This window comes from Ascaphus truei, chromosome 2 (assembly GCF_040206685.1).
Source record: "Ascaphus truei isolate aAscTru1 chromosome 2, aAscTru1.hap1, whole genome shotgun sequence".
In the NCBI taxonomy this organism is placed as follows: Eukaryota; Metazoa; Chordata; class Amphibia; order Anura; family Ascaphidae; genus Ascaphus; species Ascaphus truei.
Genome location: NC_134484.1, coordinates 350,555,134 through 350,578,898, shown reverse-complemented (window position 1 = coordinate 350,578,898; position 23,765 = coordinate 350,555,134). Strand labels below are relative to the sequence as shown.

Sequence of the window (23,765 nt, the reverse complement as noted above, 5' to 3'; positions counted from 1 at the left end):
ACAGAAACGATTACTTCAAGTTATTGCTGCTAAAGGTGGTTCTACAAGCTATTGAATCATAAGGTATACAGCTCAACCCCGTTACAGCGCAGTCCTTCGGGGCCACCCGATCCGACCACGCTAGAACCAGGGTCGCGCTAATTTTTTTAAAAATGTCCGCCGCGCACTCGATCGGGAGGAAGGAGGGAAGAGGTGGGGACGGCAGCCCTACACGTCCCCCAGCAGCCACCAGGCCCACCAACAGCGGCCCTCCGAGTCCAGCTGCAGCCTGCCCCTCACCCCCCCCCCCCCAAAGGCACCCACACGGTCTCTCCCCCCCTCCCCACCACCGCATCCACCCCCATTCCCCCAACCGGCATTACCATCCCCCTCCACCGGCATCCACCTTCCCCCCCCTGCAAGGCCCCACACCTACCGGCCCGCCGCATCTAGAGACCCTCCGCGCCCGCCCTCCACTCCTCCACGGCATAATCAGTTTTGGGCCTAGCCCACGAGGCCCTCCGAGGCGCAGCCTGCTCCTCACTCGACCCCCCCCCCCCCAGCATCCACACGGTCCCGTCCCCCCTGCATCCACCCCCCTCCACCCAACCGGCATTCAACCCCCTCCACCCAACTGGCATTACCACCCCCCCCCCCCCACCGGCATCCACCTAACCCCCCCCCCCCCAGGCTCCCACACCTACCGGTCCGTCGCCCGGCATCCAGAGACCCTCCGCGCCCACCCTCAGTCTGTGTGTCTCTGACACACCACTCCTACGCGGCACAACCAGTTTTGGGCCTAGCCCACGTGACCCTCCGAGTCCCAGCCTGCTCCTCACTCACCCCCCCTACCGGCATCCACACTCACCCCCCCCCCCCTACCGACACCCCCTTCCTCCTCCTCCCGATGCCAGCTCCGCTCCGATCTCAGCAGCCAACACCAAAGGTAGGGAGGGGGAGTGGGAGGTGTGCAGTGTAGTGTGCTGTGTGTAGTGTGCACAGTAAAAATATTTAAAAAATTTTTTTTTTTTTTTTTACGTTCGGGGTCCATGCTTAAACCGCGTTATAAGCTATCCGCGTTATAGCGGGTTGAGCTGTACTTAGTTTTTCACACATGGCTTCTCCATTTTGGCTTTATTTTTGTTAAATAAATCATGACACGGTATAATATGTCATGTGTTGTTGCTCATCTGAGGTTGTATTTACCTAATTTTTAGACCTGCTAAGGAACAGATGATTGTTATTATGTCCTGATATGTAAAACCATGTAATTCAAAGAGGGTGTACTTTCTTTTTCACACCACTGTATATATACATTTTTTTTAAAGTTAACTCTTATTGCTGCTTTAAGTAATTAAATATCCACTAAAATAGTAGAGAAGGTGTTAAAGGTTAACTAAAGGTGCTTTAGGTTCCTTTTTCTAAGCATTGAATACTAAAAAAAATGTACAAGAGTGTGTAGCCTAAAATCACTATGCAATGTATGTTTCCAGTGTTACTCTCCAAAGTCTTATTTGTCTTCAAGGAGAAGAGGTGCAAGTTTTTGAACCCTTTATGTATTATTGGTGCAATGATCAGCAGTGACTAGATCAGCGTTTCCCAATTAAATTTAGTCACGGAACCCTTTTATATTTTGTATAACATAAGGAAACCCCTTAAATATTGTTAGCGTAGCACAAACAAAACAAAAAATATGTGCCCATGCATCTACGGACAGCTTAAAGAAGCTTTCCAAGCGCCTTGTTGTGTCTGTTTTTAAGACTTAATTTTACCTGAACCAGGTATCCACTGGAGCGCCTCTGTGACCGACAAAATCCGGGGACCCCTGGTTGCCCCATTCCAGCACTGGACAAGATATGTGCCCGTTAGACGCAAAATGTTGGCAGGGTCGATCACGGCAGCCAATAGAAAAGTCGCGACAACATTGGGAGATGACGTGTATATAGAGACTGTTCATTTCAGCATGGGGTAATAGTGAAGCTAAAATGAAGATCACACACAGTGTGCTGTCTCCCGGTTGGGCTTTTCAGTCCTATGGCTGCAGTTACCCATTAGTGTTAATTATGTTACTGTGTAACTCTCATAGCTGGCTTCTTGGCCTGTTGCCCTGGCAACCCCCCTTTCTCCCCTCTGTGATTTGGGCTTCCCCTCCTCCCCTTGCCACTTGGTGCAGTCCCTCCCTTATTTCCTGCTTGCCTAGGTAAGCTTGCTTCCTTTTCAAGCCAGCAGACGAGTGAGTGACTCCTCTCACTGAAATCCCAGAGACAGCTTTGTCTTTTCACCTTCCCCTTATTAGATTGTAAGCTCCCAGGGCTTCTTCCGAAATGTTATGTTTATGTCTGAAGCACTTATTCCCATGATCTGTTATTTGTATTACAGGCAGTCCTCGTTTTACAACGCTGCGTTTTACAACGAATGGCTTATCCAACGCTATGCAATGTATACCTATATTCATTTTTCCAATGCCAAAACGGCTTATCCAACGCTCTTACGGCTTTGCAACGTTGTTTATGTGTATGTGTGTATACAGTATATGCATACACACATACACAAAGTTACAAAGCGTCGTAAGAGCATATATATATATATAATATTATACTATATAATATTATATTATACTATATAATATATTATTTATTATGTTATATTATATATATATATATATATATATAATACAGCATATACACTATATCATTTATGTGTGTGCTGCATATCTTATTGCCTGCGTAAAATATTTGGTGTATTTTAGTGTTAAAAATGCCTTCGGGAACGGAACCTTTCATTTAAACAGTGTTCCTATGGGAAAGCGTGTTTCGCTTTACAACGTTTCGCTATCCAACGCCAATTTGAGTAACGCATTGTGTCGGATAACCGAGGACTGCCTGTATTTGTTATTTATATGATTGTCACGTGTAGTACTAATGTGAAGCGCTAAGAACACTAATGCCGCTATATAAAGACATACATACATTTTGCTAACCCCAAGTTTCCCTTGTTGTTATCTGTTGTACTCCAATAAAGTTTACAGAAGCTAAAAAGTAGGACTCTGGGTGCTGGAAAGGGGATAAGTTTAGCTGCCTGTTTCAACTTATTAAGCCACAGGGAGCCTGGAACAAAACACACAGGATGGTATCCCTCTCAGTTTATATAATTGGGTCTTCTATTATAACACAAGTAGGGCGATCGAGTGATAATTCACGAAAACGCAGTTAAGTCTATGATATATTGTCTGTGTGAAAAGGTGTAAAAGAAGCAATATGAACTAGAAAATTGGAAACGTGTTGAGCTTGTACATTATACGTTTTAAAAACCTTTCTTGCTTAATATAGACTTTGTGTGTAGCTTATTTAAAACAACCACATTTTCAGGCCCTTGAAATGTGTAGATCATGGCAAGTGTGGAGTTTGGAAATTCTAGATCATCCGGCTGCAAAAACATGGGTGGCTTGGAGAAGTCACAGGCCGATATTGCGGAGTCACAAATGCGTGTTTTAAAAAGCCAGGATCACAGAGATATATTTTCAGAATTCTGCTGTACAGTAGGGCCCCGCTTCTCGGTGATCCTCCAATACGGCGGTACCGAAAAGGGGGCTGCCATGTCCGCGCATGTGCAGAAGGGGGACGACAGAGTCGCGCATGCGCATAAGGGGTAGGAGACACGGAAAATCACCGGTGGACATAGCAAATGCTATGTTCAGCTTTTCTGCGATTTTCGCTTTCCGGCGCCACCCTGGAACGGAACCTGCCATTTGAGCGGGGCCCTACTGTATTTACTGATTTATTCATAAGTGGGTTGCAATATTCAATCTCATTTGCACACACCAAAAAAGCTTTAACTCTGTGTTAAAGAACACGAACGATACAAATAAAAGTAAACTCAGAAATCTGCGTTGATCAGCACTAACGATGCAAATGTGTGTGAGGGGTGGATATACCATACCTTCTACCAAAGAGTTATGTCATAGGCCTTTCAACGAAACCCTATAGCAAAACATATTTAATCCCTGTGATTCCTGAGGCTACCAATGCATTGCAAAGGAATGCCTTCAGGCACCAAAGGGGTTAACCGTTAACATACAACAAACACCATACCAGTAAAACACAAAAAGCACATCATCTATAGCTGCACATTTTAAGCCTTTAGTATCATTAAGTGGCCAACTACTCATGCACGGACCATGACTAGATGGTCATTTGTTTTCTAAGAGGTTAACATATGAATAAATTCAACATTATTAATATTACTGCATGTATTATTAGCATCCATTCTAGATTGGCTAATCCTACCTTGCCTATAGCGGCCATTTATGCATTAGGCAAGATTGGCCTAACGCCAGCCTGTTTTAGGTGATAAAAAAATGGGGATTTTTTTGGCGGTTGCCCGATATTGCCAGGCATTGGAGTTTAGGAAGTAGCATGTGAAAAGGTAAATTAGCAGTTATTTCTTCATTTGCATGCTCATCTTCAACAGTAGTTAAAGTTAAGCTCTTACATATGTAATTAGGCGATGCATACTCACTTGCCTGCTAATTAGCGATTAGCGACTCACACTTATTCGCTGTGATAAAATGAGAATGATCACTGTGTTGTTTAAGTATTAAACATAAATACAGCGGTAAAAATATAAAAATGTTCCCATTAACGCATAATGATATCATTATCGAACTTTAGTAAATCTAGACAATAAGATTTAATCTGCAAAGGTTTAGTCACATATTTATTTTTAGTTTCCTCTTAAGATTCTGAATGGAGAAAAAATTAAATTTACAATGCATACAATAACCCAATGACCGATTTTTGATAAATGTATTCAGTGTTAAGACAACGTTTCAATAGGGCAATTTATGAGGGTAATGAAGAATAGAATTAACGAAAATGAAAAGGCGGATTTTAGAATGTAATAAAATTCGACAGGTCATTGCCACTTGGCAATTTGGGAGCTTATGTATTATTGCCTAAATATTAGCGCGAAGTGCTTTTTTTTTGTCACATCTCGCGCTGCAACATACCTGTGACAGGCAGCTTCTATGTATTAACCATTTGGATGCCCTATAGGTAGGGTGACCAGATTTTAAAAAGTCAAAATCGGGACACAATAAAAAAAATGTTTTACCAACTAAATTACATCACTTAAAAATAAATATAATTATATTTGTCTAATAGCGTCCCCAATTATGCTGTATTATACAATCTCTCTCACCCTCCCCCCAGTCTCTCTCTCTTCCCTCCCCCAAATCTTTCTCCCTCCCCCAGTCTCGCTCTATCCTCACAAAGTCAGTCTCTTTCCCCCGCCCCACAGTGAGTCTCCCTCTCTCCCTCTCTTCCCCCCCCCCCCCCAGTTGGCTAAATAGAAAACACAAACACACACTATCTCTTTCCTTCTCCCCCAATGTCTCTGCCTCACAGATGGACGGGGACACACACCTTCTCAGTGAGCGCACACTGCAGCTGGGAAAGCAGGAGCTGCGCAGCGCCACCTTACGGACGGAGGAGACAATGCACGCTGCAGCCCCTGCTCCTCTCTGTAAAACCGAGGACAGTCACTTAAAAACGAGGACGTCTAGTCACCCTACTTATAGGCATAGCTACTACATCATGGGGTTCGACACCTCAGGGGACCCAAGACGTAGCAGCTACGTCTTAATCTTCCTGCTTGTTTTTTTAGGGGAGATCGCGATCAGAGATCCACAGGAGTCCAAAACGCAATCTACGAGTAAGTGGAACGGAAGGAGGACAGCTTCCCTCCCCATCCGTCATCAGTGACGTAGATATCGCGTGCATGTCTGCAGAAATGTTGGCACAGGTAATTCAGAAGTGTGCGGCTTGCATTACTTTGGGTTAAGGTTTTCTGTGTTTGTTTCCTCTGTCACCCTAAAAGTGGCATAGTAAGTATAGCCCTGGTAGGTTTGGGCTATTATTCTGTCCTCCTTCTGTGCAATAATCCCTGGTAAGGGCAGGTTTGCCAGGAGTTAAGATAGTTTCTCCCCACTCACTGCAGATCAGTGAGGCAGAGAAAGCAGTGCAGTCAGGCCTGTGGCCAATAAGGGACAGGCTCGGGCTCTTGTATCTGTCTTAATGATCTGCATTTCCTGTATTGAGTCAGTTGCTCCTACCCTGAGAGGAGCTGAGTCTTACCTAACCGAGCTGTCAGGGACCTGGCAGGCTTGAGGCCCTTCCTCTGGGAGAGGCTGGTAGACTGTTCCCAATACTCTGATAGGGGTTAGTGGAAGAGCTAGGCCTGCTTCCAGGGCCCTGACTGGGAGTGAAAGGCCAGGGTCATCCTGAGGGAGAACTCCTGAGAAGTACTGCTGTGACCTTGTATGCTGTACAGTGTGCTGCAGAGGAAATAAAGTGTTCCTGATTATAAAGAAGCGGTTGTGAGACTGGAATCTCTCATCCCTGAGTGGGACGTTCTATTCCAGGGATTCCACCCCATATCCTGGGGCCTGCAATAGATGGAGGCACTGTCACCGTGAGTACGTACTGGGTATGTCCCCAGAAGCCTGTGCTGACCTTCCCCATAATACCATCAAGCGGGAGACTCAGGAGTTCTGTAAGCCAGCAGGTGCGCCACACTATTATGCCTTGTAACCAGAGTAGCATTTCCCCTAGGAGACCCTATTTGCGATTGGGTGGGGGAATACCCGTTACATAAGCATCTTAGCCCACAACTATAGCACACATATTAAACTGTTCACATTCTCTTACTACATGACGTGAATCACGCAAACAAAATGCTTATTTCTAAAAGGCACAAATGTTCAGACCAACTTCTTGATAGAGAGAACCCCTTTGTGCTGTTGTAATAAGGTAACATTTTAGGAAAGCTTGTTATGGTGAATGTTTTTAACTTTTATTTTGTCATTTAAGATATACACTTTTGGTCCAGAAGTCCAAGTTAATAGGACAACTAATATCACGAAATATATAATGCATGTTAATTTAATTTGCTCATACTTGAAGGAAAGAATGCTTTAATAACTAACATTTGCAATGATCAGGCCTTTATTACAAGTACTTCTTAAAACATTCCTGATGCAGACATTTTTTGTAACAAATCCTTTAAAAAAAATTAAAATAAATAAAAGTTTGATCTTACATCAATAATTCTATTTAAAAAAAAAAAATTAGGTGTGGTACAGCGACCACGAATAATGGATGAAACAAGAAGTATAGTAGTTACTAAAAAATAAACATGCTGTATATATAGTACATTAAAAAGTTAATAATGTCTTGTTACGTGAAATAGGCAGCTTGGCAAACAATCGTACTTTGTTTCACAAGAACAGAAAACTCAATGAAAAACGAAATTGGAGTAATAAAGAAAAAGCAGAGAATGAAAAACTAGAACAAAAGGAGCACCTCCCTGTATTGATAGGCTGCGATTGATAGGCACCTCCCTGTATTGATAGGCTGCCGCTGAGCACGCTCATGCTTGAGAGCGGTGACGTCACCAACTCAACAAGCATGAGCGCCGGGTGTCCTGCATAATTTTGCAAGCGCGAGTGGGGGGTGGGGGCGTGTTATTGGCTGGATCAGGGCTATTTCTGTGTGGAAGTGTCTGTGTGTGGCTGTGTGCATTGACTGGTGCTGATTGGTTGCTGAAGGGTCATGTGACCCTTCAGCGCACTTGAAAATCAATTTGCTCCGTCTCCCCAAGTGCCTAGCTTGGGAGAGCGTACGTGCATGTGCACGCGCGGCCTATCAGATTAATTTTAACTGAAGTGAGCGCTTGGCAGCCTGGACGCAGCCTTAGATGAGGCAACGCTTTCAAATAATTACGTGTTGCAATTTCCTGTAACACAAAACACCAAAAATATTTACTGGGGTGCAGGGCCATCTTAACAACATTAGGGCAAAGCAGTGCACGGGGCCCTGCCTACACAATCACTCCCAGCCTCCCACGCGCTCACTAGCAGCAGCTGGCACCGGAAGTGCTGCACTGCTAGGCTGCGAGCGGTTGTGACGCGAGCCGGGGTGCCGGGCGGGCGGAGAGCGAGCAGAGCCGGGGTTCCACTTCCGGGTGGGGAAGAGCGAGCGGAGCCGGGGTGCCGGGCGGGGGGAGAGCGAGCCGGGGTACCGGGCGCCACAGCAGGGGGATAGCGGGCCCTCCTAGCTAGACTTAGAATGGTGGGCATGCATGGGCCGGGCGTGTGGGGCCCCCGTATGCTGTGGGGCCCCCCGGGCAACTGCCCAGCGTGCCCATACGTTAAGACGGCCCCGCTGGGGTGCTCATATACAGATACGGGACCCCCAGTAAATATGTTTGCTGTTTAATCAGAATCTGTTATGCCTAGATACTGTTCACAATTTGTGTGTGTAAAGGAGTGTGTGGCTCAGTGAGTAAAGACACTGGCTCTGTAAACAGGTTTAAATTCCTGGTGTCAGCTACTTGTGACCTTGTGTCACTTTATCTCTCTGTGCCAGGCACCAAAATCATAGATTGTAAGCTCATCTAGGCAGGGACTGTATCTGTAACAATCCTGTGTGCTGCGTACTGCACCCTATACTGTAATTGTGAAGCGCATTGCGTCCCATTGGGTAAAAAGTGCAATATGAAATAAAACATTTTTTTTTCAAATTAATTTAACCTTGCCAAATAATTGCTCTGCAGCTTTAAGGAATCCAGTACGTGTTAACAGAAGCACTAAAGAAAAACAGGATCTGGGAACCTGGTGATGATTTATTCCAGGCCTAAACCATTTTAATTAATGTTCAGCAGGAGGGGGGGAAGAAACCCTGTGCTGTTTGTACTAATTACAACATATTTCCAACCATGCAACTCATTTGCCTTACAGTACACACTAACAGTAGCTTTTCTTCCTGTAATTTATTACTCCCCTTGGGCCATTTCCCAACAAAACCAACACATACCTCCCTTTCTTTCTTTGGCAGGCGCTGCAAGATAGCCCCAGCAGTGCCAGGAGCACATGCAGCACAGTAAGAGCAGCGCACTGCAAGTGCTTCTGGCACGGGAAAGCTCTCAGAGAAAAGGACTGCCTACACTTCTCTCAACCCCTTCATCTTTAACGATGGAAACCAGCCCAATAAAAAAAATAAAAGGTCGACCTGCTTTCTAGTAGTATAATTATATATATATGAAAAATCAAGTTTATGAAACCGGCAACAAGATTTACATTTACCAAACAGAGCACATAATATTATAGCATGAAGGGGCAAACCACATACCTTTTATTTAATACTTCAGAACAGAAATTTAAAGAGGATTGGAAAAAAAACAAACAAAAAAAAACAACAGAGCCCGTCTCAAACATTTGCCCCAAATCATCATAAAGCTACATTTACAACGATGTTCGGGGCTCGAAAAAATTCACTGGAAAATTAGGGGGGGGAGAGAGGAGCAAATTTAATAGTTCATTTGTTGTATTTTTTATGAAGTCTGGCAAGACCCAGGTACGGGACTTTGTTCCTGAGCCAATATGGGGAACACGCGTTCTAATATGGCGCCAAAGCGCACAGACAGCATGGGTGGTATAGCGGTTAATCCCCGTGGTGCCTTCCAAAGTCGTGTCCCATCCCATGTGCAAAACAGAGGGGCGCAACTTTGGGAAACCACGTTACGAGCAGGAGGTTCTAATCATATGGGGGAGGGAGTAGTCTGCATAATTGGAGGGAGGAAATCTGTATAACTATTAGGTTTGTAGAATTATTGGGGGCGGTGAGGGTCTTATTTGTAGGCCAGTAATGTATACTGTGTTTTATTTGGAACTTGTGGGTGAAGTGTTACTTTTTTCTTTAATGATAAATGTCAGTGGTATTTTTCAGCCTTGACTATGTTTGTCATTGTGGGCTTTGAACATATTTCTATTATAGATTGGACCAGGTGTCAGAAAATTATATTTTGTAGTCGGAACATTACAGTCAAATCTTAAAAATACAGTTACAATATTACACTGTAACTGATTTACAGTCAATAGCAAAACGTAAGAGATTTAACATGTGGTTATTTTTTATGATTCTGTCAATCTAAATATAGAAAAGCCATCAAGCCAAATTTGAGGTCAAGCACTCACTGTGGTGCATTTACGGAGTAATCCCTTTATTGGCAGTAAAATAGGATTGGTTATCTTTTAGAATTATGGAACTTTGATCAAATGTCCCCTCTCAAAATGTACTGCTGTTTTTCTTTAGTGAAGAGACATACAGAGAACAAGTGGCAGCCGTATAATCAATACTTACAGACAAAACATCACAAAGGCAAAATGAAATATGCTACCTTACCTTAAAAATACCAACCCAATCTTTTAGGTGTGGTGGTATATGCTGGGTCAGTGTATAATGACACTCAAGGGGGGCGTGGGGAAGGTAACTCTTCGCCACATTCTGAAAGATCACATGCGCAAAGTTGGAGGCCTGCACAGAGCTGCTTGGAGACGGAACGTCTTGCAACGCCGACATATTAACCTGCAATGTAATGATGCATCATTAAGGGACAGATCTTGCACAAACCGTCTGCTATTATTGCAAAAATATTTCTGGCATCTGCCTGAAAAACACCCCCATATCCTTGGACTAATACTGTACTCTGGGTGAAAGATGGCAGTATTTAGTCACTCTACGTCTGATTTAATTAACCTTCCAAACTTGGTGAACTTTTCAGTAGGCATTCGTTAGATCCAAATCTATGGTTTAAGAGAAAATAAAGCCCTATTTAAAATGAAAGGCTAACTTCTCAAAAAAAGGAAGGACTGGACAGAAATACTGGTACTGTATGTACACACAACAAATGGAGAACCTTTCATTTGCGTTAGAGAGCAATTAGACAACAGGACAAAGTCACAAACATGGTTAACCAGACTCCCCGCATTACAACACCGCTTATTCTTTCTGGCTGTATAATTTGTCTGAATACACCAATTCCTTGACTACTTTACCATGACCATCAGTCCTTCTTCTTTGCTGGTGCTCTCGTTACTGGTTTCCTGCATTTCCTGGTGAAAATATGGATGTTATAGGAGACAGTCTTAATTCCATGGAGAATGGGCAATTATGCTCTTCAGAATACTGTACTTTCCTTAACATGAGGCAGAGTTATCAAGCTGTGCAGCTAGATCTCCTCCGCTCTGCCTGAAAGCATTTCTACTGAAAACAAAACTGCAAGCAGTGTCCCACTAACGATTATACATAAGTTTCATTTCTGGAGTATTGACCTTTGCCTTTCTTGGGCAAAGTCCAGCTCCATCAGAGAGGGAGGGTGGGGGGAGGGAGGGAGGGATCAGTGCACATCATCATACTTCTAAAGCAGTTAGCCACAGTGACACACACTGGATTCGGTAATCATGTCACTTTCGGTATCATTTACCCCAACTTCAAAAAATATATTTTTAGAAAAGTTTAAGCCACAGCAAAACAAAAAAAGAATATATGATCCAATGGGAAAGGGATCTGGGGGAGGAACTAGACATGGAAGACTGGAATTATATTTTTCAGGCGGATGCTACATCTTCAATGTGTATCACAATCAGAGAAAATGCCTATAAGGTTATGATGAGGTGGTACTTGACCCCCACGAGGCTAGCTAAATTCATTCCAGAGTACCCAACAATATGACTGAAGGGTGGAGTACAGGCCACATTACTCCATATGTGGTGGGGGTGTCCACTCCCACTCATATCAACTTATTGGCTGGAAATCAAAATGTGGTCACAGAGGTTTTTTGGCTTGGACCTCTAGATCCCTGGTTATTCCTATTAAACAAACCATATCACCTTCTCACGAGACATGAGAATAAATTACTGTGCCACATATCTTCAGCCGCAAACTAGCGGCAGTATGGAAGCAACCAACTATTCCCTCAATCCCTAAAGATAAAAATAAAGTCTGGCAGACTTGCTGCATGGAAAAATTTGTTCGTCTTAACAATGACACCTGTGCAGATTTCCAGAAGGTGTGGTTGCCATGGATTTTGGGTGCTGGTCAACCAGAAATTAATACCCACCTAATTTTGTTGTAAAAACTGCTATATATACACCGACTGTAAATGAATGTTATAAGATGATTTTCTAGGTAAAATTCTAACTGGATGTGTTCTTTCCCCCCCGTCTTTATTTTTTGTACCCTTCCCTCCCCATCTTTTATTTTTCTCATTTACCCCTCTCACGATAAATTTTAATAAAAATTGAGTTTAAAAAAAATTAAAAAAAAAAAAAACCACACCACACAAATACATTCAAGGCAGGATAACATAAGAACTAAAACTCTGGACAGCCTGAGAGTCTGTTTTCACGTTTAGATAATATGGTGGTGGGCAATTGCGTATGCAGAAAAAATAAAAAAGTACACAGAATGAAAAAATAAAAAAACACATGTTTTTATTTTCCCAGGGCAGTGGAGAACAATGTTATTATCCTCTATCCTTTTCTGTTAATATTCTAATATATTGAAACTTTGTCTGGTATAATTGTGCATTTTAATGGGTATATGTGTAAAAGGTTTTTGATTAGCTTTAACAACTATATAAGTCAGTGGCATTCAACCTATTGTGAGGTTAAGGAATCCTATAATTATATTGTGAAATTCTGCGGAGCCGCAATCCTACCAGCGATTCTGAGATCAGATGCATTGTAAGGAACCCCAACCCTCTCTAATAGCGCGTCCGAGATCAGATGCATTGTAAGGAACCCCAACCCTCTCTAACAGCACGTCTGAGATCAGATGCATTGTAAGGAACCCCAACCCTCTCTAACAGCACGTCTGAGATCAGATACATTGTAAAGAGCCACAACCCTCTCTCTTTCTTCTGTAGGTTCACGATCATATTTTTGTTTATTTTCAAAATATTGGGAGACAGACTTTTCATTTCTTCTATAATTCAAAGTAAAGCAAAGTGCAGCAAAGTATATTGGGTTTTTAAAAAAGTACATTTGTAACGTGGATCCAAAACGGTGGCAATCACATACAATTTACTTAATTCCACATTGCGAAATCTAGCTTGCAAAGATTTTCATAGATACAGTTCATGTGCCGTTTTCATTTTTGTTGAGAACGCGCTCTAAGGCTGCGGCCACGCTGCCACTGAGCGCGCTCATGCTTGAGATCGGTGACGTCACCAACTCTCCAAGCATGAGCGCAGGCTGTCCTGCATTAGGCTAAGGCCATACAGCGGGTTCATTTTCTGTCCATGGTAGACGCTCCGTGGGGGGGGGACCGGGTCTATTGGCGTCATGGAGTTGGTTCTCCCTCATTGGACAAACCGCTCACGTGACCTGGCGGTCGCGCCGAGAAATCAGTTTCAACCGATTTCTCGCTCAACACGCGCCCCTCCTGCTGCTGCCCCTGCCGTCTGTGGGCGCAATCAATGCCTTTAGACAATGTTATCTCCCCCGCGCATCTGCGGCAGTGTGGACCTGCCCTCATTTTGTAAGCGCAAGCGGGGGGGCGGGGATCAGGGCTATTGTGTGTGTGTGTGGCTGTATGTGTATTGACTGCTGCTGAGCGCGCTTCATAATCAATTTTCTGTGTCTCCCCAAACACCGAGCTTGGAAGAGCGTACGTGCCTGTGCACAAGCGCACACGTGGCCGTGCAGATTCATTCACTGAAGTAAATGCGCCAAGCGCGCTCAGCGGCAGCATGGACGCAGCCACATTTGAAATCACTATCGATATAAGAGTTTCGACTGAACTGGCTTAGATTGCAACAGTGAAAAATTATTCCAATAACTACATTTTCAATCATTTTAAAATTGCTAGCAGTCAAGTTGGGTATGCTGTGATCTGACGAGTATAATATTATCGCCTGCTTTTGTTCAAATATCCTCTTCAACATAGGATACGTCGAATTCCACCTTGGTGCTAGTCTTGTACCAGCTTGTGTGGAGGAAGCGAAAAATTGATTTGTATTTCCTTCCGCCTCGTACAAACTACTTGCGTGCGATTTGATTGCTGCACTTTGATATCAAGTAAACAGATTTTTGAGAAAATAATGCAATCATGGAGTACCAATTGGAAACTATGGATGAAGCAGGATTCATATCTCATCCGGTAATATTTGCCCCACTTATGTTACGCGCATTGTCCCAAAGCAATACGTGTATATTGTTTTCAGCACTTAACTTCCAGAGTTGTAGCATTTCTCTTAATGCATCACTAATGGCAATACCGGTGTACCTTCTGGAAAAATGGCGAGCATTTACAAACTACGCACATTTTCTTAAATTCCTCAAGTGAGCCGATGCCCACTGAGGCTTAAAAAATACTTTTGTTAGTTTCTGAGCAGATCCATATGTCGGATGTCAAGGAGATCAAATTCTTCTGTAATTTTTCAATGTCAGTTACATCCAGAATTTTTGTTTCCATTTATTGTAAATAGTAGGAATAATATTATTTGATAAATATTTTCTTGATGTTATTTGGTAACGAGGCTCCACTGATTTCACGATTAATAAATCCAATATTTTCAACGATAGTCAAAGGCTGGTTGTCCACAGCTATTATTTAGCCAATTTTATAATTAATTTAATTTGCCTTAAGATTATTATTGCCCCATAACTTTATTTTGTCCAAACACTGTACCAAGGTCTGTTTAACTCGATGCGAAGCTCCCGCACTCGGATCGTCCAATTTCCTCTTATCGACTGGACTGATTTAATCTGAAGGTTTTAAACGTAAATGTTGCATTAACGTTGATGTTCCGTCAGTTTTAGCATTTGTTCCTCCTCGTGATAAAACAGAATTACACAATTTGCACACTCCTTTCGTCTCATCGTCAGGGGACACTTACAAAAAAATAAAAAAATCTCCAAACTGAATGTATTATTGCTGGGGTACAGACGGAGTCAGACAGAAAAGAATCCCGACCGAGATTAAACGGAAACTGATGAATGTACGAATCAAAGCCAGTAGGCGCTGATGTAGAAGTCAGAGGATTCCCAGGTCAAACATCTTCTTTACAAACTTCTTTTTACGAGCACTGCTCATTCTAGAAGCCTCAAACTAGCTCATATCGTAAAAGCCAACGGTGTAGGTTTATATTGTACTATTCCTATAGCATGAGCACACGAATTGTTGCAGTCAGAACGCATGTCCATCGTTTCAATCTAATTGGTTCGACATACCCAGCCGGTAATTTTTCTTTGCTTTCCGTGAACCCGGTATTTTTAAGTACCCGATACATCACACACATACCAATAAATAGATAGCAGAAGGTTTAAGGCAAGGTAGTGCAAACTTTTGCTGCTGCGCCCCCGTCTTCCCTGCCTAGATACTCGCACCCGCCTCCCTACTTAGAGCTGCGTCAAATGACCCCTGCGTCATAGCGTCTGAATCTTGGCAAGTATAGTTGCAGAGGCCTCACGTGATCCCCCGGTATTTCATTTAAATGCCTTGAGGAAGAGCGCGGTGCCTCTGCAACCGCTCACTCCCCCCCCCCCCCAGGAAAATCTATCGCCCACCCCCCCCCCCCGTTTTCACACCCCTGTTTTAAGGGTGCCCTTATTAGTTTAAACTAAACGGATATCAGTTGTAGAGAATCCAGCTTGGGAAATGCTTTTGTAATATAGTGTTGGGAGGCTGAAGTAGTTAGAAAGTTGGGTGGCTTGTAAAACAAAAACTAGATTGCACCTCAGCAAATGACATGTTCGCCCTGTTTTACTGTGGAAATTATTCAATGAAGTCCGATTGGTATTTCAGCACAGAAAGTCCCACTGACTTGATCGGAAGCTTCCGGGCGCCGAATCGCAGTCATAGCACTTTATTTAAATAAGCCCCCCTATCCTTCACAAAAATCATACCCAAAGTTATATCAATTAGCCAAAATGTTGTTTGTTTTTAGCAAGATTATTCCAAATAGAGATGGCTAATGAATTTGTGGGATTTGTTTTGTCGAGTTGCAATAAAGCTTTATGTGAGGCAAATAGGGCTGGGGTTCTGCTAGTGAAACACGCGCACACCGGTTTAAAAGGCTAGGAAACACTATTCTCATTTGGCTCCTAATTTGGTACTACACCGCCAACATTCATTTGTGTTATGCTATCAGTGACTTAGCATGTTAGGACTGAAACTCCCAGCCAAGAACATCTTTCCATACACTCATCCAGTCATTAAACATTGCCTATCTTTGTTGCGATACATGCTTAAAGCAGCAATACTACACCCCCCCTTTCCTTATTTTTAAGAATGGGACAGTGTACAATTCTACATTCTTACGTAAGATGGCAATCGTTTGGTGCTCCGGTTATCCATTTGTAAACACCCCGATTCAAAAAGGTGTGTCAGAGCCTGTTTCAAAAGAGGACATGGATATGACTTTCAAAATGGTAGCTGTAGCAATCAAAGGATGATCAGTACATTACAGTATAGGAGAAACCCCCTTACAAATGGCATAAGAGTAAAAAAAATAAATGCAGACATTATTATCCAATACTACAGAACTGATTTTATTTAATACAATTTCTTTTAATTTTTTTTTTTAACAAATGTCAGACATCACTGCTGTATCCCTCTAACACGTTAAAAAAATCTAGACTTTGCCTCAAGGTCTCTTTCAGAGCAAAGTTAACAATCAAGTAGCCATTTTTAGAATATTGTTTCATATAAACCTCTTGTAGCAAAAAAAAAAAAAAAAACACACAGAGGGAACAACTTTTTGTTAGTTACATCAAAGCCAAATGATGTAAATCAACATATTTGAATACTTTTGCCACAACGCCCAACACCATAAACACCTAGATTCCTCAAGCGCCGATGCTAGGTATCGCATCCCGATCTGGCGTTACCTGCCATTCAAGTCAATGGCCAAAACATCAGTTGTCAAAGCTCAGTCACAGAAACTAAGGCCTCGCCAGGGTGGTGCTTAGTGGGCGCGCTCACGCTGGCCGCTCTGAAACACATTGAGGCGATATGTGTGGCCAGCGGGAGCAAGCGCCTGCTTGGCGCTTAGATACTTGCAGAGCAAGCAAATTTGATTTTGTCGCTCGCAAGCGCGTCACGTGAGCGGTTCGCCCAATGAAGGCGAACCAGCTCCATGATGTCATGGCTGCGCCCCCAGATGAGCGCGCACCTAGCCGGCCACGATTCGCTTGGCCGAGCAAGGGGAAGCGCACGAGCGCCCGCTCCCTGCCTGGCCACAGCCTAAAATGTGAGGCTATGGGACACAGATAACCGGTTAACTGTACCAGAAGACTTGAGAAATCTAGGTCTGACCCATCCCATTATAATGTACTTTTGAAATAGGGGTGTCAGGCTGCTTTTGTTTATTGTATTGTATGTCTTTATTTATACAGCGCCATTAATGTACATAGCGCTTTTATGACAAAAAGATTAACGATGCAGACCAAGAAATATCCTACGTGGTTTTTTTTTGTTTTTTTTTTAAATAAATCAGTTCTGTAGTATGAGAAAATACTTTTTTTTTTAATGCTACAACTCTGAATTACATCTTCTATGCATTATAATGTAACAAGCCTTTCTTGTTTCTATAGCAACCATTTACAAAGTCAGATCCCCTTCCTCTTCTGAAACAGGCTCTGGCAAACCCCTTTCTGAGCCCTGCCCTATCTGTAGCGGTGCACCAACTGTATCTAGTGACTGCCTGGTCACATGATCTGCCCCACAGAACTTTGCATCTTTGGTCCTCTTCTGCTGAACTGACAGCCATTTAGTGAATTGTATTGATGCACATATTAAAGGGGGGGAAATATGTAAGCTTGGACTGCTGCTTTCGGGGCCATGGTACAAAATACAGCACTGAGACGCGCTGACGCTCATGCTCTCCTGCTCAAGCAGGAGCTTTTTTGTGTCCTGGCATGAGCGTCAGCAAGCGCGCTTGTGAGGCGGGGCAAGCGCGCCACGTCACGGCGCCACGGAGTGCCATTGTCTTTTGCCGGTCACGTAACCGGCCCTCCGCACGAAAAATTTAATGATCTGTCGGCTGCAATTCCACATGCCTCCGCACGCCTGTGGAAGCGTCTACCAAAGCCCCACACATGCCGGATGCAGGAGGTAACTTTTCTGGCTCAGCGCTGTATTTTGTACCATGGCCCCGGCCTTACGGTTGTGAAAGACCTGTACACTACAATTTCATCATGAATAATCATCATGTTGTTGGTGTACTAAAATTGTATCAAAGTCAATTACCAACGTATATCAAAAGCCTAACACGCGTTTTCTAAGGTGTTTTTATCCTAATATGTTGCTATCAGCCTTGTTTATCCTAATTTCTCAGCCTGTCCAGACCAGCTATAAATACTGTTCCTTTAAAGACTAGGGGCTTATTCAGCCAGATCTGCGCTATCGCAGTTAACTGAATAAGCCTTAAAGTCTCAGCAGCAGTTCAGGATCCTTCTGTTCAAGTATTGATGTCAGGAGGCCAGAGCGTCCTTAGTACTTGAGGTCATATGCAGAAAATACAAGTTTGAACTGAAGTTATTAAAATCAGTAGGCCACACTCGCAAAGAACTGAAGGAATACCTAAACTCTGTGGCACAGAGTTCAAACACAGACAAGACCTCTGCTAATCTCCCCCCTCCCCTACATTACCCTCCCTATGTGGTATTCTATGTCTCATGTTATCATTGAAATGGGTTTTCTGCCCTTTAGTCAGGCATTAAGTTATGGTTAAACTCTGCTGCGCCAGAGTCAAAACAATGCAAAGATCTTGTGGTTTGCTTGACCTTCTGAAAACTCAATAAAAAAATGTAAGTTGGGGGGGAAAAAAACAAAAACAGTGGGCAAAAAAATATATATACATATTTATTTTATGTTACTCTTAAATATATTGAAAATAAATTCAGTCACTCTTAAATTACTGATGTTTATATTATCTTCGGGTCTGTGTAATTCTAATATTATTTGGCAATTATTGCTCTTCGTCTTTATTCCCTAGGCGGATGGCAGCATACATAGATGAAATTAGACACAAAAAGATGGATAAACAATTTTTCGTTACAACAATCTCTAAAGGGATGACAGTATTTACAACATTTGTAAAAACGGTCCAGTGCATCTGGTTACTATGGAGGAATTCAAAGATTAAGCAATTATGTAAAAATACTTATACGGCATTCATTAGTTCACTTTTGCCATATGAAGGATTACTTAAAGGGGCAAAGTGTCTGAAAAAGACAATGGAATTGTCGCTGAACTACCACTTATTTATTTTACATATTTCCCTGAGTTTAAATAATGTCGTGTTAAAAAAAACCAAAAAAAAAACAAGCACTTCTAATCATGTAATCTTACAGACGGTAAACACTGCGATAAAGTAATAAGATGTATCCTGCATGAATCATTGCTCACACTCATTTTCTCCTAAGCTGGGCTTCCCCTCTGACCCAATTCAGAAGTGACCTCAACATCACACGTTTACAACAGTCTGACCCAATCATTTCCACTTAATTACAGGTGCTACAGTCTCCACCAGTCCCTAAGAACAGGTCCTTTGAGATCAGAGGACTGTATGACCTAGTGGTCCTTGGAATATGTAAATGTTCATCTTCCCTGGGCCATTCATTAGATTAACCATTATAGGACCAACCAATACTGCCTTCAGCCAGAGGTTCCGTATTACTGAGCCTGCTAAAAACATAGCAGGCGTTACACAGGAAGTAACCTTCTTAGGCTGCGCTTATAGTGCCGGCGACAGCGACGTCGCGTCAAAACAAATGTATTGACGCCGTCGCGTGTTCTTATAGTAGACGCGACAGCTTGGTCGCGATCGCTGGAACTCACTTAAATTTGATTTTTCCAGCAACCGCAGCGTGACGTCAGCGTCATCGGCACTATAAGCGCGACCCAAGTCATTTAACCCAGGGGAGTGCAAACTTTGCCTGCTTCCCCCCCTGCTCACGGCCCCCTCTTTACCTTGTCTTCGGTGTCAAGTGACCCCGCAGCGTCATTTGACACCACGTCGCCGATGACAAGGTAAGGGACATTGCAGAGGCCTCACGCGATCCCCAGGCATTTAATTTAAATGCCTTGGGAAAGAGCGCGGGGCCTCTGCAACTGCCGCGACCCCCCCCCCCCCCTGAAAAATATAGCGATCCCCAGTTTGCGCAGCCCTGATGTAACCCATACAAAACTCCCATGTACTAAATAATACAAATAACCCTATGCTGCAGTAGAGCAGGAGTTATACTCCATAAACCATTTACAGTACACACAGACTGAGCACAAAAAGATGCAAAAACACCCAGCAATAACATAACTCCTAACTATCTCAATTGTAGAGGGAAAAACAAAATACTATAAAATCATCATAAATACATATAGAATTTATATATTATATAATAACCTCTAAAATGTTGTCTTCATGAGCCACCAAAGCACCTGCACTGCCCTCTCAATAGTGTGATCAGTCATTCAGTGATCATGCATTCTGGCACTAAAGTGACGACTGCAATGAGGTACTCCGGGATTTTTCTTATTACTGTCTGCTAATTTGCATTGGTATCACATCTGTCACTGAAGACACTATCAGTTTCTCATGGAAAACATGCTGGTCAAAGAGCCAAGTTAAATAAAGTCTGACTCATCGCCCTCTTCTCCCTGCAACACACAAACACTATCTGTAAAGGTTTACTGTAGGTATTACCACCTGACTGCTACTCAGACCTTCAAAGCATCTAGATTTCTGGCATCCAATAACACTAACTTTACCCCTTCTCTGTTATGAGCTGACAAGCAAAGGGAATAACAAAAAAGGTACAATTCCTTATTCCTACATAAGTGGGAGTGTAACAGTTACTGCAAATGACTATAACAACATAACCTATGAAATGTCTGTAAAATTGCACATGTAACCCTGTATAGTCATCATAACTCTGTGCCGAGGACATACGTGAAAACGAGAGGCAACAATGCTCAATGTATTACTTCCTGGAAAAACATGTTATAAATAAATATACTGGTACAATGATCTCTGCTCTAATGACGTTAAATGAGAAAATAAGGAAGCAGATGAAATACAGGGGGAAGATTCCTAGAGGTCTCCTGGGGCATTAACATTGTGACAGATAATAAAATGATGGTTGATTCTTAAAATAGACCCAATCATGTGCTCATCAGCTCTGTAATGAATGAAACTACGAATACATTGGACAGACAACACAATATAAGCAGGCATTTAAACATCAGAAATGCAGCGATGTGGGCAAACAAAGCCAGGTGGGAACCTGGCCTCTGAGAGCTCACAATATGACCAAGGGGAAAGCTTCTTCTCAACTGATGTGGTGTGCCGACCTGACAGCGCCGCAGCCTGAACACCCCGGCGCAGTAGGCCGACCTGACAGCGCCGCAGCCTGAACACCCCGGCGCAGTAGGCCGACCTGACAGCGCCGCAGCCTGAACACCCCGGCGCGGTAGGCTGACCTGACAGCCCTGCCAGCGCCGGAGCCTAAACACCCCGGCGCGGTAGGCTGACCTGACTGCCCTGCCAACGCCGGAGCCTGGACACCCCGGCGCGGTAGGCTGACCTGACAGCCCTGCCAGCGCCGAAGCCTGAACACCCCGGCGCAGTAGGCCGACCTGACAGCGCCGCAGCCTGAACACCCCGGCGCGGTAGGCTGACCTGACTGCCCTGCCAGCGCCGGAGCCTGAACACCCCGGCGCGGTAGGCTGACCTGACAGCCCTGCCAGCGCCGAAGCCTGGACACCCCGGCGCGGTAGGCTGACCTGACAGCCCTGCCAGCGCCGGAGCCTGGACACCCCGGCGCGGTGTGCTGACCTGCCAGTGCCGCAGCCTGGACACCGCGGCGTGGTGTGCTGACCTGCCAGTGCGGCAGCCTGGACACCGCGGCGTGGTGTGCTGACCTGCCAGTGCGGCAGCCTGGACACCGCGGCGTGGTGTGCTGACCTGCCAGTGCTGCAGCCTGGACACCCCGGCGTGGTGTGCTGACCTGCCAGTGCTGCAGCCTGGACACCGCGGCGTGTGTGCTGACCTGCCAGTGCTGCAGCCTGGACACCCCGGCGTGGTGTGCTGACCTGCCAGTGCGGCAGCCTGGACACCGCGGCGCGGTGTGCTGACCTGCCAGTGCTGCAGCCTGGACACCCCGGCGCGGTGTGCTGACCTGCCAGTGCGGCAGCCTGGACACCGCGGCGTGTGTGCTGACCTGCCAGTGCGGCAGCCTGGACACCGCGGCGTGTGTGCTGACCTGCCAGTGCCGCAGCCTGGACACCGTGGCGTGGTGTGCTGACCTGCCAGTGCGGCAGCCTGGACACCGCGGCGTGTGTGCTGACCTGCCAGTGCCGCAGCCTGGAGACCCCGGCGTGGTGTGCTGATCTGCCAGTGCAGCAGCCTGGAGACCCCGGCGCGGTGTGCTGACCTGCCAGTGCGGCAGCCTGGACACCGCGGCGTGGTGTGCTGACCTGCCAGTGCGGCAGCCTGGACACCGTGGCGTGGTGTGCTGACCTGCCAGTGCGGCAGCCTGGACACCGCGGCGTGGTGTGCTGACCTGCCAGTGCGGCAGCCTGGACACCGCGGCGTGTGTGCTGACCTGCCAGTGCGGCAGCCTGGACACCGCGGCGTGTGTGCTGACCTGCCAGTGCCGCAGCCTGGACACCGTGGCGTGGTGTGCTGACCTGCCAGTGCGGCAGCCTGGATACCGCGGCGTGCTGACCTGCCAGTGCGGCAGCCTGGACACTCAGGCGTGGTGTGCTGACCTGCCAGTGCCGCAGCCTGGATACCGCGGCGTGCTGACCTGCCAGTGCGGCAGCCTGGACACCGTGGCGTGGTGTGCTGACCTGCCAGTGCGGCAGCCTGGACACCCAGGCATGGGGCTGCCTGCTGCATGTCACTAGCCCAGAAGAGGTCAGCTACACACATGACATTATAGCTCTCATAGGGACATCAGGTCACGACCTCTAACCTAGCCACGTCACGTGTGATTTTGTTTATTGAAAAACATGCAACATATTAGCCACGTCACGTGTGGCTGCAGGTAAACCACAAATAACCAGCGACCGCGAGGCCACGCCCTCTCCACTCAGTGTCGCGAGGACGGGAATAATAAAGGAGCCAATAACGGAGCAGCGTGTGCTCGCTCCGCCCCCTCTCAGTCTTAACTACGCCACAGAGGCCCGCGCGGTCACCTTCTTGGGCTGAGGCACGAGGGGGACCCGACCACCACCACCACCACCGGGAGGCGCATTAGTCACAACAACACCCCACACCCCCTGGCCCTTTTTTTATAGGCCCTGTTCCGCCGCACCGAGTCGGCCCCTCACAACCGCGGCTTCGGGGGTCCGGGCGCATCTCACCTGCACTGACAGCCCGGAGGTTGCTTATGGCGCAGCTCAGTAACGCTCGGCGGCTTTGGTGCTCCCGACGTCACAAACGATGAAACGCGCCCGGCTATAGACCAGCGAGCGTCCTCCCGTTACAGCGCAGCAATGCGCTTCCGCGTACCGGCCAGCGAGTGTGTTTTCTTTCCACTGTGTGCGTCACTTCCGGTGACAGGACACACACGAGGGGGGGGAATTCTGAGAACCAGCTGATTGAGAGCTCTGAGTGACGTGTCTGTGAGCTCGTGACGTGAACGTCATCACACTTGACTTTATCATGTGCAAGTAATAGATATGTCATAGTACATAAGTATACGTCACTACTATAACTAGCTTATGCCCCGACAGGAATGCCAGCATCTGTAGTAACGGTGGAGGAGTAGGTGGTATGATACCCTTTTTATTGGACCACCAAGGAGTAGCTTTTGAACCTCGGGGTCTCTTCTCGGGAACCCACCCTGTGAGGTTCAGAAGCTTGTAACATCAACGACGTGCTGGTCCAATAAAGGTGTCAGACCACCCTCTCCCTGCTTTGTTACTACATGGAAGAAA

General features: G+C 45.3%; 1 protein-coding gene across 3 annotated transcripts in view; it reads right to left on the bottom strand.

Annotated features, from left to right (window-relative positions):
• Nucleotides 1-23,377, bottom strand: part of TAX1BP1 (Tax1 binding protein 1) — a 100,320-nt gene extending 76,943 nt beyond the window's left edge. The window contains exons 1-3 of one of the 3 annotated variants that reach the window (XM_075586848.1): nucleotides 23,190-23,377; nucleotides 10,874-10,930; nucleotides 10,221-10,403 (exon numbers count right to left, since the gene is read on the bottom strand). In XM_075586848.1, the coding sequence (XP_075442963.1) occupies nucleotides 10,221-10,403; nucleotides 10,874-10,927 (237 nt within the window). In that variant the 5' untranslated portion in view covers nucleotides 10,928-10,930; nucleotides 23,190-23,377. Of the gene's footprint in view, nucleotides 1-10,220; nucleotides 10,404-10,873; nucleotides 10,931-23,189 lie in introns of those variants that run through there. The other 2 variants (XM_075586849.1, XM_075586847.1) reach the window with 2 other exon arrangements.
• Between the last annotated feature and the right edge of the window lie 388 nt (nucleotides 23,378-23,765).